The sequence below is a fragment of the Anolis sagrei genome, chromosome 4 (genome assembly GCF_037176765.1).
Source record: "Anolis sagrei isolate rAnoSag1 chromosome 4, rAnoSag1.mat, whole genome shotgun sequence".
Lineage (NCBI taxonomy): Eukaryota > Metazoa > Chordata > Lepidosauria > Squamata > Dactyloidae > Anolis > Anolis sagrei.
The window spans coordinates 209,217,761-209,235,448 of NC_090024.1; the positions used below are offsets into that span (position 1 = coordinate 209,217,761).

General features: G+C 39.9%; 1 protein-coding gene across 1 annotated transcript in view; it reads right to left on the reverse strand.

The window, feature by feature from the left end:
* NECAB3 (N-terminal EF-hand calcium binding protein 3) overlaps nt 1-17,688 on the reverse strand; it is a 106,085-nt gene that overhangs the window by 42,993 nt on the left and 45,404 nt on the right. Inside the window, exons 2-3 of the mRNA XM_060772353.2 lie at nt 14,575-14,599; nt 12,275-12,383 (exon numbers count right to left, since the gene is read on the reverse strand). Coding sequence (XP_060628336.2) covers nt 12,275-12,383; nt 14,575-14,599 — 134 coding nt within the window. The remainder of the gene's footprint in view (nt 1-12,274; nt 12,384-14,574; nt 14,600-17,688) is intronic.

A 17,688-nucleotide genomic window follows, 5' to 3' on the forward strand; every position in this document is an offset into this window, starting at 1 on the left:
AACCTTATTCCCAAAATAGGTTCAGCAGTTTCCAGAGCTCCTCTAATGGCTGGACTAAAACATGGAGCCATCCCACTGACACGGATGCCACTGCTGGGTTTCAGGATAAAAATTCAAACTGTTTTGCTTTTCTGTTGCTATTTATTTCCTTAACTGTAATACTTTGGCAACAATGATCCCTGTGGAATCCAAGGAGAGGCAGAAGGTTCATCTGATGTGGCTCTCTGTGGGGGTATGAAAAGAAGAAAATATAATGAATGATGGATCTAAAATATTCATCTTCCCAGATGTCAGCTCTTTTCCCAAAGGAGAGGAAACACCCTAGGAAGTATGAGATCCATCCAGCCTTTCCATAATAAAATCTCAGTTCTATTGTGTAGCCGGAGTTCTCCCTATGAGGACTAAATATCAGCAGCAGCATTTCTTCTGTTGCCAATCTGTTAAGGGAAATAAAACCAGCATGTTGCATACCCCCAGCAAAGAGCGGCTCCATTGCTTTTTCTTAAAATCCATTCACACTAAATAAATGAGGCTAATGCAAAAAATCTCCCATTATAGAAATGCTGAGTGCAAAATTAATAATTGGATTAGGGTTACCATGTATCCATTTTTACAGAAGGCAGTTCTCTATTTGAAGGGCAGTAGCACAAAATTACTGTATGTTTAAAGGCATCCCCTTTTCAAAGTGCTGCCTAGTCAATATTTGGTTTGAGGATAAAGAGGCATCAGAAAAGAGAGCAAGAGCTTTGAAGTTTCCTGTCAACATTTACCACCTGCGAAGAAAAGTGAACAGGCACACAGGCCCCTTGGTCCCAGCTGCCTCAGCTATGGGAGAGAGCCTGTATTTCTATTTAAATTCAATAGTTATTTCAACATCTGTATTAATACATATAAATTTGCACATGAAGATTTTATGTTTGTCTCCTCTTTTGGCCTCTTATTTGGTGATGCTTCTTCAGAAATCCCATGGCATCCAGGCCAAGAGCATGTTGGAATCTAAGTCTGGTAAAAATGCATTAAAATTGGACTAGTCCAAGATATATAGTGACCACTTGATCTAAGAAATATACTTTAGCATCATCTGTTAAAAACTTTTAACTACTTTAAATACATCCTCAAGGACATTGATTGGCATGGAAGTTGGATTGATGGCACTCCCCGTGGCTGGAGTAGAACACAGCCTCCAAGATGCCAGAAATAAGATGGGAAAAACTGCCTTGACCTCTGTTTGTGTTGTATGTCCTTGTTAAGTGTACAATTTACATTGAATGTTTGCCATATGTTTGTATTCTATGAGGTGATCTGAGTCCCTTCAGGATGAGAAGGGCAGGATATAAATACTGTAAATAAAACTGGCAAAGCTATATTCACTCACTGAGTGGCAGACTTTCCAAACTAGCAGTCAGGAAGATATAGTCAAGCTGATCTCATGCATTTTTCCACAGAGCCTTCAGAAAGCTCTATGTGGGTCAGAGGCACACAGTTGTCCCAGGTACACTTGGTACTCCCTCATGGAACTCCCTCCGGCAGGGATTCCAATCTTCAAAAAGATAAAAGAGAGGGAAAGTGTTCTGCTGCCTACTAAGCAGTTAGTGAGGGAGAGTGAAAGGGATAAATGCTGAACAATCACTGGGGTCAGGAGAAAGAAACATATGCAAACAAAGAAAGACTGGAGAAGGGAAAAGAAGAGAAAGAGCACTGAAGAAGGTAAAGGCAAGTGCAGTACTTAACTCCATGGAAAGGAAAGAGCAGTGAGGTATGCGGATAAAAGTTGAGAAAGTCAACCTGGGTGGTGGATGCGATGAAAATCTATTTAGGAAAATGGGAGGTAAAGAGTGTTTTGTTGTTCTTGTGTGCCTTCAAGTCATTTCCAATGGGGCTGTCTGGGTCTCAGAGTGTGTGATTTGCCAAAGGTTAATGGCTTTCAATGGATGAGTAGGGACTGGAACTTTGGTTTCCAGAGTCCAATGCTTAAACCACTCAATATGCTGGCTCTCTATAGACTTCTGTGAGTGTTTCTTTATGTATCTGTACCATAGCACCACAAGATGTGGTCCAACATATCTGGAGAGCACCTGCACAAGGAGGGTTGTTATATGTGTTTATTAATTAAATATTTCTGACCTCCACTATCTGAAAGGGCATATCAGCTCTGAACTTTGGAAAGTGTGTAATTTCTGAATAGGTGCAAGTGTTCTAAGAATAGGGGCATTGCTGCAAGTTGGCGGTGGACAAATGTTCTGCCACCCCAAATGAAGGATTTTTTTCTGTTCCCAAATTTATAGCATGGTAGTAATTTAGACCTAAGACAGGTTAGGCATCCAAATAAAATTAACAGACAAATTTACCAGGAAATGAGAATATAGCAAAAAATAAGAGTTCTAGGTGTGAATTATTTTCAGTATCTCTCTCTGCAATGCTGGAAATATGGGGAAATCTTATATTAGAGAAATCTTATAAAGAGAGGCACAATACTTATTTGGAGGGGCAATGTCCCCATCTACACTACTGCCTCTATACCTATATAGCTCTGTGGTAGAAATGTGAGTCTCGTATCTCTGCCATTTTCTAGAAATCTGAATCTCAGAAAAACCTACTGCCAGTATGACATACACAAAGATTGAGTCCCACTGGATTGGGTCAAAATCCATTTTCTTTAATCAATCTGGTTGTGAAGACTGCTCATCTTACATGTGCCAGCATCAAATAGCTCATCTCTAAGGCACACTTTCCATCACATCAGGCAAGGGCAGTGAAGTTGCTAAAAACACACTCCCCTACCTTCCTAAGCAGGCTTCCAGCTCAAGACACTCACTTGGAATTACCTTCATTGCATAAACAGAATTCATACACCCCTCTTCTTACTTGCATTTCTTTCAGCAGCTCCCAATAAAGCTAGCTATCCCTCAACATCCCTTATTCCTCATGTGTCTTCGATTACTTTTCCCTTTTGTTGTTAAAGATTAATCTAGGTTAATTTAATCACTTGGGTTAAAACATTGCTCCAGGCCAAGGTTAAGGAATCATTAAGCAGAGGAGGACCTGAGGTGTGATATTTCAGAAGATAAAGCACATTATTTCCAGGACTGTTGGCACCAAAGGCAGGGGAATAAAAAAAATCCAGCTCTCAAATATACATGGAACATCATGTGCTGTTGCCACATCCTCATCTCCATAAGCCTGTCGAAGGAGGATGAACCATTAGAGACACACGCTTCCTCTTCCTTTTCATTTATGAAAGAGCATTCCTTGGTACTGTTATTTTAACTAAATTTAGATCTCTATTGTGTCAGACTCATACACTCCTACCAAGTCATTCTGCTTCCTTTGTCACTCTCTTCCTCCAAGGACACGCTGCCTTTTGTTTCTTTGGGACCAGTGTATCCTAATGTGCTTCCGGCTGAGGCTGGAGTTTGAATTTTTTGTGGGTGTCCAAACAATGAAGTTTCTCAGTCTCTTCCAATTTTTAACTATCCACTACAGCTAGTCCTCCATATTCTTTGAGGTTAGGGGTATATGGACAGGGCCCCCACAAAAGTGAAAAGCTACAAATAATAAATTAGTTTCTTTTCTTTTTTTTTACCAAAAAGAGCACCTCCCTGGGAAGGGTTTCTATGGCCAAGTAGGGATTTAAACCCTGGTCCCCAGAGTCATAGTCAGCTTTTCCAGATTGGCTCTCAAAGTCTACACGGGGCTCATCCTTCCTTTAAAAAACCCCAAACCCAAACTGCATAAAGAGCAAGTTGAATTTTAGGAAATAACAAGATCTAACAGAAGCAAGTTTTTTTAAAAAAAAACAAAAAACAAAAACCTTAAGATGAAACACCAACCATCAATGTAAGGCTCTTCATATTGATTATCAATATAAATATAAATCCTTCTAAAGCTACAGATTATAACTATGAGAAGATAAGACTAGGTCATTGGTGGGAATTATATGGTCTTCCGGATGTTGTTGAAGTGGCATGTTTAAATATCTGAAAGGATGTCACACTGAGGAGGGGGGTAAGCTTGTTTTTATTCCTGTTCTGGAGACTTGCCTCACAGGGTTTGGAATCTCCTTCTTTGGACATTTTAAAGAAAAGGCTAGATGGACATATGTCAGGGATGCTTTGATTATGTTACCTGCATAACAGGGGTTGGACTGGATGGGTCACATGGTCTTTTCCAACTCTATTATTCTATGATACTATCCTGAGAGTTCCAGCCAACATATTTAATGGTGAGGAATGCTTGGAGTTGCCATTCAACAATGTTTGAAGGTATGCACAGTCCATGCCCCTCTTCAGCCATGATGATTGCAACAAAATATACCTGGATCATCTAAAAATGTGTGCTGCTTCCTTCCATTTTGGAGCGATTGTTCTTTCCTCGCCATATGGAAATTTCTGCATGAAATGGATGGCGAATCAATTTCTCGCTGAAAAGCCATACACTTAATTGACTGAGATTTTTTAATCAAGCAAGAGTCCTGCTCTGATTACTCCATGTGTTTGAGATCTGATCACTTAAGCTGGAGGGAAGGCCTGTAGCTAAGTATCAACTTTGAATGCCCAAGGTCCCAAGTTTGATATTCAATAAAATCAGGTGCAGCTAGCAAAATGCTTGCTTCAAAGACACCCAGGAAAGCTTCTACCCATGAACATATTGAAAGAAACAGACTAAGAATTTACTACATATGTATGTGTATGACACACATGCATACATGCACACATACATAGAGAGTCCAGAATTCCAAAATCCAAAATACTTCAAAGTTTTCCACATGGGTGGCTGCGAAAGTGACACCTTTACTTTTTGATCCTCCATTGCACACAAGCTTCGTTTTAAATACAAAATTATTATTTAAAATATAATATAAAATTACCAAAACCCTGCTTTGTCCTGAATTAATTTGATACATGGTAAGACCCGGATCTTTGATATCATCCAGCTCTTTTCAGGTTTGAGGCCAATATAGATTGGGGCCCAGGGACTATGTCATGCGATCCCCAGGCCCAGTTCTCTCAGGCTTTTTGGGCTGTATGAGCCCGGAAAATCAAAAGCACCTACCCCGTCCCCAGCCCCATCCCCACCCCCAGGCCTTAAAATAGAAAGAACTTTCCCAGACACCATTAAGGCCCTGCTGGGGGGGTTGAATAGTTCCTCCCCCCTCCACCAGCATATCATTTTTATGCTCTGGTAGGACCTTAATGGCGGCCGGGTAATTTCTTTTCTATTTTATGGCCCGGGGGGGGGGAGGGGTTGGGTGTCTGGATGCATTCCCAGAAGGTACCGGGAGGACGTCTAGACAGCTCTCTGGGAAAGTGGAGGTTTTGAGGAGAGATGTGGGGACTTGAATGCACGCCTAAGCAGGTTTCTTAAACCTGCTTCGGCATGTGTTTAAGTGCTGTCTGGAAGCAGCCTGAGGATGTATATGGTGAAAGCAGCATTGACTATCCTGAAGCAAACAGCTTTAGGACTGAGCTTCATATAATTTTGTTCCAACTGCTCCTGTTACAAATGACCAGTCTTGGGGAACTGCCTGACACATGATTTGGAAGGCAGGGGAAGACATACCATTACAGATGCTAAAAAAAGTCACTGTAGTCTAGCCAGACAATTGTCTAGTGAGACAATATGTATATTTTTAGAGAATTTGATGAAATTGGATGTGTTTAAGAGAGCTAATCCTACTCCTTGTTTCTAAACATTTTTGCTTTGGGGAAAACAGAGCTGCAAAATGTGGGGGGTGTTGGAGATTGTGCTGCTAGAATGAAAACAAGAGAAGGTGTCTGTGTCTTTCTTTAATGGTTGTGTAGAAGGGGGAATTTAAGCAGCTATTGCTTGTGACTTGGTTGCATGACAAGCAACTCCTGCCAAACTTCCTTCTTCTAATGTCAAGGTACAAGTGGCCTTTCCAGTTTTCAACCTGGCAAACTACTATCTTCTGCTGCTGCTGCCAAACAGAGGAGGCTTCCAGCTCCAAGGCTAACCTGTGATAAGAAGAATACTGGCAGCTGTGCCATTCAGCACATGAAGATACTGGAGACTCAGCAGACAGGAGGAGTGGAGCAGCCTAGGTAACACAGGTATAAAAACAGAGGCTGCAGCCAAGGAGAATAATGAAGCAGCCCAAGTGTCTTGATTTGTTATGGCATTGGACGTTGGTTTCAGAAAGAGACAAGGAACAGCTAGTAACCACCTAGAAACCAAAAACTTTCACAAGAAGATGGAGAAGACAGAAGAGCTTTTCACAGCAGCCTCTCCCACAGGATTTGATTCTTAAACTCAGATGCCTCAGTTTGCTTAGCTTCTTCACCCTACAGAGTAGTTCTAAGGAACCTATAAATATGCCTCTCTGTGCCAGTAGGTGCATATCTGACATACTGGTAAAACAAGCCATCCAGCTAGGAAAGAAGTTGGTCCACAACCAATCTTAAGAAACAGTTAGAAGCCCCTGTGCTGTTGCATTAGTTGGGAGGAGTGACTCTAGGAGGCCTGAATCTGCACAGACTCATCTTCTTTCACATGAAGAGAAATCCTGGATCAGGAAGCCTTTAGTTCACAAACTCAATGCTGGAATTTTGTAGCTAAGATAAACCTACAGTAGTGAGCCCAGTCTGTCCTTGAGGATAAAATATTGATTCCAACTGGGAAGAGGACCATGTGAAAACAGAGTACTTTTTTATAGATGTGTTAATAAAGAACATTTGAAGACAATGCACCTGCATTGTGCAGCCTTGAAAACTTACTCCCAGTTAACATTATGCAACTGAAAACCTATCTTTTAGCTGTCTTGTCAAGTATGAAATACTGAGAACAGGCATAAAAACCTAATAATGAACTTAAAATGTTTTGCCATAATTACATGTTATTTGCGATTACCTCATGAATTGCTTTAATTTAATAAGAATAGAATCAATTCTCTGCTGACAGAAAGGGAATAATTAGGTGAGGTTTGTCATACTGTTTCTTTTAACTCTTTAGGGATAGATATTTCTTTTTATTTACTCTTTACATTATGTATGCATTTATGTTTGAAGTAAGCACACGCTTCCCTTTTATGCTTTCACTGTGAAACAAAAGAGGTTTTATGCTTTGAATACTAAATTGATAGAGACTTAAAGGGCCTAAATAGAAGGTAGAAATGTATTTTTCTGTGCGATTAATCAATGTCAGGTTGTTTTTTTGTTTTCCTCTTAATTGGTACTGATAAGAGTTGTACTCAGATCTTTTTAATTACTATGGTACTAAAAATATATTAAAAAATAAGCAGATGCATTTGTGTCTCTAGGCACAGGTATTTATCTACTTTGTAGAAAAGGATAAACATGGAGTTCAGAGATTTATGACCTTTTTGGAGTTTCTAAAAAGAAGATTAAAGAGTTGAATCAGGGGAAATAGAGAATAATTAAACTTTTGACCAAACAATCAGATGCATTTTTAATTGACAAAACATTTTAATGAGATAGATTTGGAGTGAACTTTCTGAGTTTTGGGTTATAAAAGTTGGGACCAGCCAATAAGAGGACACAATATATACAGTACACATCACCCCACCTCTTTCTTTCTTCATCCTCTCTTTCTCTTATTGTATCAGATTTGTGGTTGGTAAACTTCTCTTGAGAGGAGAGAAACACATCAACTTTTGTAGGGTTTTAAACTGAAATTAGCTGCTAAATCTTCTCTTTAAAACAAATAACCTTTTAAAGATAAGGGGGACAAAGATGCTCTTTGTTGATATATCCCCTCCCCCCAAAATACCTCCATTCCATTAGCTAGAGGCACATAATCTAGTTCAACTCAGCAAATAATATGGAAAATCTCTGTGTAAAATCATTCTAGCATCCATGTACCATAATTGTATACAAGCTTCTCTCAGAAAGATTCATTGTGGAATAATGGCATGCAAAGCACCTACTTTTCAGGTGAGTAAAGAGCACACAAAGACATGAAAAAGTTATTATCCCAAGTCCAAGACCTTAAGGACCTGGGTTTTTAGTTCTTCAAGATCCCTTTGTTATGCTTCAAACAACACGTGAAGAAGAAGTTGAAGCATTTTTTTTTGTAAGAAAGATAGCATGGAATAGGAGACAGGCGGATATTAGGGAATAGGAGACAGGCAAAACTAAGCCTGGGAGAGAGCAACAGTCCTCTAAACCAGTGGTTCCCAAATGTTTTCAGTCATGAAACCCTTAGAACTCTAGAATCATAGAATGGCCAATAAGGACCTCATCACATTGGGTTCAAAATTGTGGATGGTAGTAGGGGGAATGGCCATGGATCGTTGCAAATCTGGTGTGGGGAACCCATCACCCCGCATCACCTCTTACCTAATCCCATGGGTGGAAGAGTTGCCACCCAGCTCCCCCCCCCCACTCCCGTTCTTCTCAATAAGAACATGGAAAGCCTCTCATGTTCTTGCTGCTCCCTCAGTTCAGGAACATAGCCCCTGGAGATAACCCACACTTCCTCTTCTCTCACATTTGAGACAATTGAATAATTGGTCTTATCCATTTTAAATTTAATTTTTTAATGTTTTTGTGGAATCCTAGGGTTCTGCAGAATACAGTTTGGAAACCACTGCTCTAAACTCAATCTCAAAAAGCAGCCAAGGATAGGAATTGTCCTGAATTTTGTTTTAGTCTCCTGACAGAGAAGAAATAATTGTTTTTAATCCCTTAATTGTTGCCTACAGTGGTATGGCTACTGCAAGATATTGGAACCAAAAAAAAGGAACCTTGTTGGGAATCCTTCTCTGCCATGAATTCACTCTTCCTGAGCCTCTATTTGCTCATCTGCAATAGGCAAGATACTGAAACTAATTTGATGTACAGGGCTGTTGTAAGGATCACAAGTAGATAAGGCATGGAAAGTGTTCTGAAGACTCAAAAGCACCATACAAAGGTTAAGCATTGTAAATTATGACAAAGTGCTTAAAGACTGGTTCCATTAACTATCTCCTTTTGGAGTCCAATTCCATTCATTCAAAACAAGCAAAGCAGTCAAGCCGAACCTACAGAAGAGAAAGGCAACCCTCTTTTACAATGTAACTCTTTCACTTAGCTTAAGTCATGCTGTGGAGGACAGCACTTGTTATGCTGCTTAAAAGCAAAAATATCTTCTTTGCGTGTTTCTTAGAGAATTTACATGTTATTTTAATCTGTCCTTGGACAAAAATAGTAAAGGAGATTTTGATCCATGCAATTCAGGCATACTGCTGTGAAGTTAACATGCTATCTTAATTATGATCAGAGCCTGGACTATTTTTAAAACAGCTTTAATTCCCTGGCTTACCAAGCTTACCAAGACACAAGCTGTGTCTTCAAACAATCTGTTGCTCCCTTACCAGCATAAGGCAGCCTAAATTAGCTTTTAGAAAGAATACCATCTCACTGACGTATAAAATCGCCACACTGTAAGGCTGGCTGCACATGAAAAGACATCTAGCCTAGACATCTTCTGCATCAGGAATGGGGAAATCTGTGGTCATCTAATTGTTGGAACTGTAACTCCTATCAAACTTGGCCAGCATGATCAATGATAATAGATGTTGGGAGTTATAGTCTAGTAACATCCAAACAGATACAGGTTCCCCACATTCTGTTTTACACATCCCTTCCAATGTATAGTTCAAAATGCAAAACACAGCAAGATGGAATGAGAATGAACCAATTTATGTGTTCACACCCTATATGTAACAATAAATGCAATATATCATCTACCAAGCCACTGATCTTATTATATGTTTATGATATCTGTTAACAGCATCAGTTAACCTGTGTTAAGCAAAGCAAGAACATTTCAGTCAAAAATTATATCCCCCTATCTTTGGATCTTCTAGTTCAGTATTATCAACTTTAGTGGTTCCAAAACATGACTCCATTGAGTTGTTGATACTATATTGCCCTGGATCTCTGACAATAAGCCATGTTTATTAGGGCTCAGCAAAGTACTTGGATATTTGACAATGTCTGGGGATCCAAATTTGGAGAGAATTAGCCTACACACAGGCCTGTAGCGAGGGGGGGGGGTTAGGGGTTCAACCCCCCCCCGAAATGTTTCAGATTTTTTTTAAAAACCTGGTTTACTCATGAATTTTAACTGGTTAACCAAATCCCCATGCTAAGTCTATGAGATGCAAAAAATCAAGAGTCCCTCCAGAACTGCAAGCACTATCTCAAGCAAATATTAGCAATTTATTCACACTGTCATTACTTGCAGCAATAGCCGATGTAGTTGTTCTGGTACAGCTGTACCAGGAGCTCCAACTTTATTTGCTTTGTATTAAACGTTTGCTTGCAGTCCTAGGTTTCAGGGACTCTGCAGATAGGTGGCTTCTTTGGTTGCAGTCATAGGGCAAGTCACCTGTCCATCATTGTTAAGTTTTGGTCCCGCCCCTTGCTCAGGGCAATTGGGAAGGGAAGGGAGCCATTTTAGTTAGTCTCAGCAAGGTAAGCTTATTTATAGGATGTGTGCAAGCTTCCCCTGTACAAAAGCTTCAACCCTTAAGACCTTCCGGGGGAGAAAGGTCTTAAGAGTCTCCAAAGAATTTCCAGGAAAACAGCCCTAAAGACCAAAGAACTCCAGCTGGAGAACATCTACTGCCTTGCTGGTAGGTACACTCGGCGTTCGAGACGCAGTTCGACCCGGTAGCGGAGCCCACATCAGTAAGGGTTAGATTACAGTCAGCCTGGGAGAAGTTAAAACGGGGATTTTCCTTTAAAGAAGAAATTATTGAAGACAGTTGCCTGTCCTTCATGGGCAAGATTAGGAATTCACCAGTTGCCTAAAAGCTTGGAATCATTTGCTTAACTTTACTGAAGACAAGAGAAGTTTCTGTTTGATTGCTCATTAATAAAAGACTTTGTTGTACTTCTCAAGCCATCTAAAGACTGTTTGTGGTGGAAACCTCTGAGAACTTCTCTTTAGGCCCCCTGGCTTCCCGCTGGGCAAAGGTTGCGCATCCTGTTCTAAAGACAATTATTTACAGGCCCAGTGCACGACAGAACTGAAGCAACCAAGTTGGGGGGGGGGGTGGATGTTGAATGCTCTCATTAAGGAGGCCAGACTTGGTGGAGGTGGTTGACAAGGGCGGAGCTGCAGGATATTGAAGGCTGCTCTGCCTCCTGCTGTGCTCTTTGCTTCAGCGTGAGCTAGGAGGCAGGTTTCAACCCCCCCTGTGAAATTTTCAAACCCCCCCCCCCCCGAAAATTTCAACCCCTCCCGAAATGTTTTTCTGGCTACGCCCTGCCTACACAGTCTGGTCTTTACTCATTAGTAGTTCCGACAGGGAACTTTTGCAGCTCACCCAGAGAGGCCAGAGATCGAGTGAGGCAATTTTTGCATTCAAAGCAGATTCTGTGCTATTACTGATCTCCATCCCCTGAGAAATGTCTGCATTCCATATCTCACTATTCCCAATATCTAGTAGTTTTTTTAAGGGAACTTTCCTGCCATATGAAGGCCATCCAGCATCTTGTTTTGGGAAGTTTTTCTGTCACACTGCTAAAGTGCTAAAGTGATACAATCCAATAGAGGACAGGAACTGCTGATTTTGCTTTGCAGACATGGCCTTATTGTCTCACGTTCCCATTTACATCCTATTGGTGTGAACATGGTCCATGGGAAGTGCTGCATCCCTCCAGTGGCATGGTAACTCCTTCCCAAGAACCTGTTTGGTTTTCATGAGTTCATTGATTCATGCTAAACAAGTGGCTGAAAATCTTTCATTGGAGAGGAGCTTCTCTCTCCAGTCTGCCTCTCTAGCTTGCTGGCTTTCATTGGTTTCCCAATTTTTTCTCCATCTTGTAATGGCATATGACACATTGTGACCATTTACAATAGTTCTAGAACTCCTGGAAGATGTAGAAATGGGCCTTCATGCCTGTTACTTTGGATATGAAGATTGTCATATCCAAAGTAATGTGACAATCTTCACCTTGGTGGTGAAGATGATCACCTTGATCACCTTGGTGGGGGGGCTACTAGACCAGCTTCACTTTTTGGTAGCTGTGCCATTCTGTCTGGAACCATACAGGAGCTCATGAGGAATCTTGCTTCTCATGAATTCTCTTTTTCCCTCCTCAACAGCCAGGGTGAGGTTAGGTTAGAGATTATCACAGTCCAGGAGGCAGACTGTCTCATGACTGGATCCACCACATCATCAAATGCAAAGACTGTACAGCTGTATCTAGAAACATTGTGGTCAACCTTTCTGGGAGGTTGTGTCTGTTGTCCTTGGCTTTCTACACTCTAGCTAGGTCCTTATCTATGATAAACTTTCACTTACCCTGAATGACGCCTATCAATGCTGTTGAACAGCTCCCATAGTTCTTCGGAGCTGAGGATGCCATCAGCACAACAGTTTTTAAACTCTTCAAATGACAACTTCCCATCATCTACATTTAAACAAAGGAAGGAGAATAATTATACTTCTGCGAAGAGAAAGTAACACAGTGCCTGGCGTGCTATACTGTCTAATTAATTCAGCTTGTTCTGTACTAGGAGGATATTGCAGTATAAACATGTGAGGCAAATTCATCAACCATAGCAATGGTGAAGCTGTATCAGAGGGTGGAAGAGTCATTTTTGTGGACTACAACTCCTCAAAGACCTCAGTCAGCATGGTGAAATCCCAAGATATATTTGCCACTAATGCTGGTAAAATTCCAAAGTGGTAGAACTGAGTCTAACTGCTCCATCCATGTTTAACTTTGAGTAACCAATACAATTAGTGGCAACTTAAAAACAGGGACAAGATTGTTGTTATGCACTTTCAAGTCAATTCTGACACAGAACAACCTGAGCACATATAGGGTTTCTTGGCAAGAAAGTTTGCCATTGACTTTCTCTGAGGCTGAGAGAATATAACTTGTCCCAGGTAACTCAGGGGTTTTCATGGCTAAGTGGGATATGAATCCTATTTTCCCGTCATAATTCAAAGCTCAAATTGCTATGCTGGTTCTCATACAAAAAATGTAGAGACTCTTCCAACAACATGATCAAATGCAGGCATGAAGAAATGCCAGCAAAGGTCTATACAAGTTATCAATAATCATAATGTAGACACAACATCTATAGAATTGTAGTATTATTTCTTAGTTACATCTTGTCAGTGGAGGTTAGTGAGTAGCTGGGCACTTTCTACCTTGGATGCAATTAATAAAGTTGCCCAGGGATGACAGGCATATAAAACCAGGGTTAACATCCAGTTTGCCACCTGCAAATTTGGAAATTCCAAATTTAAGATAACATGAGCAGAACAATGGAGCATAGAGAAAAATACTTTGTAAAATATGCTGAAAATGTAACCAAAAATGAATTCCAAATGAAATGAACAAAGGTCAAGAGTATTCAGTAAAACTGAAAATGTCGTCATAAAATTCAGACCAGATTTAGAGGAAATGATGGAAATATGAAGATAGTAGTTTCAGGGGATGCAAAGGTCAGAATGGATAGTAGAAAGGCAACCACAGATCAGCATTTAACAAGAAGGACCGATTCACCCAGCAGTTATTGACATGCAAGTTGACTTAAGATAGGCAAAACAAGGGCTACAGATTATTTATTTATTTATTTATTTATTTATTTACAGTACTTATATTCTGCCCTTCTCACCTCAAAGGGGACTCAGAGTAGATCACAGAACACACATATAGCAAACATTCAATGCCGATTATACAGTGACAAGACAGACAATGGAGAGATATATATTTAGGGGTTTTCTCATTATTATTATTATTATTAATTATAATAATAATAAGAATAAGAATAATAACCCACTTTTTCTCTCCATAAGTGGCTACAATTATGAAAAATGATAGATAACTATGACAGATATAGGCATGAAGAGATTATCTGAGAATTAAATTGAAATCATATACTACAGATTGTTATTTATAAAGTACATTTTCTTTAATAACACGCAACAAAAAATTGGGTGGGGGTGGGGTTCAGGGGGCTGGAACAAATTAATAGCATTTCAGTGGGAAAATTCACTTTGAGATAAGAGTGATTTGAGTTAAAAGCTGAGTTGCTGAACAAATTAAACTCATTGTAATAGCAAAGAAAGTGAATACTATAGGACTATTATTGGTGAAATCCGAGTTCAAATTTGGACTAATCCATTATGCTTACTGATAGCTGTAGACAAGTCACTACTTGTTTGAATAATTTACCTGATAAGCAGTTGTGAGACACAAATATTGGGAGAAGCGTGTCAATGCTTGTCAATATGACCTCCTCGGAGAAGGGGTGTAACAGAAATAAGTCGGTTCGTTTTATTTTCTAAAGGCCATTTAAGTTCAGAGTACTCTACTAAAAAGCATGTGATGCCCATCACTAACATTTGAGAAGAGTGAAGGCTACACCTGTGGCGGCTGGTCGATTTCATAGCTGTTAAAGGAGTTGTTCATAGTGCTGAACTCTATCCCCAGTACAGATAGCTCTTTTAACATTCAGATTAAAACCTGGAATTGCATCACCAGCCCACTCACATGGAAACTACCACTTGCCTGTGGGCTATATTTTAAAACCATAACAGTTAGCACAAGAGAAACAATCAAGGAAATCATGCAGCAGGTAACTCACCATTCTTGTCAGCTCGCCGAAAAATCTGAAAAGAAAAGAAAGAGCATTCAAATCTAGCTTGGTGTATAAATCTTCCTTTTTTATATGGATGTTAAAGAAAGAACAAAAGCAGGGATCTCACCTGGCTATATCAACGTAACAGCCCACATGAGGCATTGAATCGTTGCCCCTGTAAACCGCCCTGAGTCACCTGAGGGCTGAGAAGGGTTACAGTAAATAAATAAATATTTATTTATTTATTTGAATTAGTAAATAAATAAATAAATATGAGCCCTATCTACTGAGTCTCTCGGTTGGCCTGTTTTAAAGAGCAGCTTCCTTTTTTGGGGGTGCTGTTAAAGTACAGCACTTGGTTTGGAGATGTAGTCTTGTTTGGGCCAAGAAACCTTGAGATGGCTCATGAACACATGGCCTCAAACCATCTCACATTTCTATTGAAGTTACAGTTGTCATTTTAAACATTTGTTTCCATACAAAGTACCATTCTCATGGATTGGGGAGATAGAAGACCTCTATGTTCTTGTATGTGCCTTTCACTGCAGCACAATAACAATCCCCATTTGTATTAGTAGCCATTAGATGCATGCATGTTTCCCTCCTGTTTGATCCCCATTAGTACTGTAGCACCAATGAAAAGGCAAATCCATGTTGTGTGAACTGCACATCCCACACTGACATGGCCAGTGTCTCTAAACACAGGGAGAGATGCAAGCATGGCTGAAACTCAGTGGGCTGAAGAAGAACCCTGTGTGAATGCAGCACCATCTGAACATTTCCCAAAGAAGAAATGGGTTGACATTACTCAAATCCATGTCTCTGTACTATTTCAGGTGATGTAAACCATAAATTTTGTTCTGGAGGGAAGAAGGAATCATTTTTTCTTAAACATTTTTCTCTTTCTGAGGAAGTTGACAAAACTAAATTTTGAGATCCATTCTATGTTAAGTGGGCAGTATTTGGGAAATTGAGATATCCTTGGCTATCAATACCATAGGAAACAGGTGAAACAGAAACATCAATATGTGACATACACTGTGTTTGGGTCAGAGCTGGGATTCTTCTTTTCCTGTTCATTGTTGGTTTTTCTACCAGTTATGGGAATGCCAGGACTACAGTGCTAAAGTCTGAAGTACAATTTACTGAAACTTTTGATCATGTAGAATTCAAAAGTGCTGGTGGCTATCTCGACCAAAACTAACTTCTAGCAGTTTCATATCTACCAGAAATAAAAATTTCATAAAGCCAGCTTCAAATTGATGCAAACCACACTGAATCACACTATCAGAAGGGTTGACACCAAAATGACTACCAATCAAAATTTTTATTATAAAATTTCAGCACAAATATATATTTATTTTTAAATCCTCCGGGGTTGACATAGAGCAGGGTAAAAAATGCAGTAAATAAATAAATAAATAAATCCCTGCAGTCAGATATACACAAAAGCATTTTTCAAAAGACCAGCTCAGGAATATTATCTCAACACACTTACAAACCTAAAACTCTATGCTAATTTGTTTTTATCTTTTCGTGCACATTTTTAAAATCTTCTCATCTTCTCATGCACATTTATTCTGATTAGAGCTGTCATTATTACCCAGTTACAGCAACACTTTCGATCTCTTCACGTGGCACTTTTGGGCCATGCCATTTCACCAGCAGTCCCAGGCGAAAGGGAAATAAGGCAAGGTGGCTTGGGGCATCCCATGTGCCCTCCCTACTTCTGCCATCATATGGTGGGGATGGGTCAGGGCACGTTGGCATCCTGTCCCTGGCCCCATCAAATGGAAGAAAGGGTTGCCCCACCACTCTTTCCTCCATCCTACGGGAGAAAGAGGAGGAACGTGTGGATGTCTCAGTCAGAGCTACCCAAAATACACTTTCTTCCCATTGTGGTGGAGGAAGCACCTTTTGGTGTTTCCCCTTCACTTTGGGAGGAATGTGGGCAGGGTGTGCCATGCATTGTGTTATGGCACACAGCAGGCCCTGTCCAAGCCATGATTAAAAGCAGTTAAATGGGGTTAAAATGCCCCATGTGTAGAGCTCCTTTGAATTATATATTTTTGCCTGCATCTGCTGTAAGCATGTGCTGTTGTTTTCATTGTTACTAGTTTTTTTAAGTCACTTGTTTTGTCAAATCTTTGGACAATTTTGCTACTATATGCTCTGGTCTGGTATAGCAGGGTGATGCCATGAATTACTGATCTGGGTAACATGAATCCTAAAGATGCTACTAATTCAAATATATTTGATTACTACAAGAATAGATCATAACAATATGCCATTCCTGGGGGAGGGTAGTCCTTTCTAGTTACCCTGTGGATGATGACTAAATTCAGAGGGAACAATGGAGTCTAAATGAGATGGCAGATAATGTCATTGTCCCTGTTGATTAAAAAGTCTTGGACCTTTGACACTGTGAGCCCTGAGTTCATAATTACATCATTGGAGACATTTCATCTTATAACAGCAGCTAAACAGTGCTTAGTATGAGAAGAATATGTTTTCTTGGGACATAATTTTGACTGCAAAATTTAGAGAGCTGCTCCTGTTTTCCAACCTTTTATGCCTGTATGGATGCTTCTCTCTGCTTTAGCAACATGTAGGGCATCTAAGAGCATCCTTTTACTCCTTTACATATCGTAGGTAGAAGGACACAAGGGAACTGTACAAAGAAATTCCAAAATTGCATCTTTGCTACATTCCTGTTACTCTCACATCTTTAAATTTTTAGCAGCTTTAGACAAAAAGCTTCTTGCTTAAAATACACCAGAATAAAACTTCTAAGTGCACTGCCTCCTGCATTCTGTTATGGAGAGAAAAATATCCTGAATCTGACAGCTTGAAAAAAATGAGAATTTTGCCCTCGCATAAACTCCTTGATGGTGTTATAAACAGCAAAATAATTTGATGGTGCCTTAAAGACTAATATTTTTATCATGCCATAAGCATAAGAACAGGCTAGAGCTGTTTTCATCACCATTTTAAAACACCCTCATTTAGATGATAGACACACCAAAAGAGAACTTGGCACATGTGAAGCTAGCTGATTTGAGGCAGAAAAAAGATCTACAAACAAATGCATATGTATCTACAAAGAGGTCCAAAGGAAGC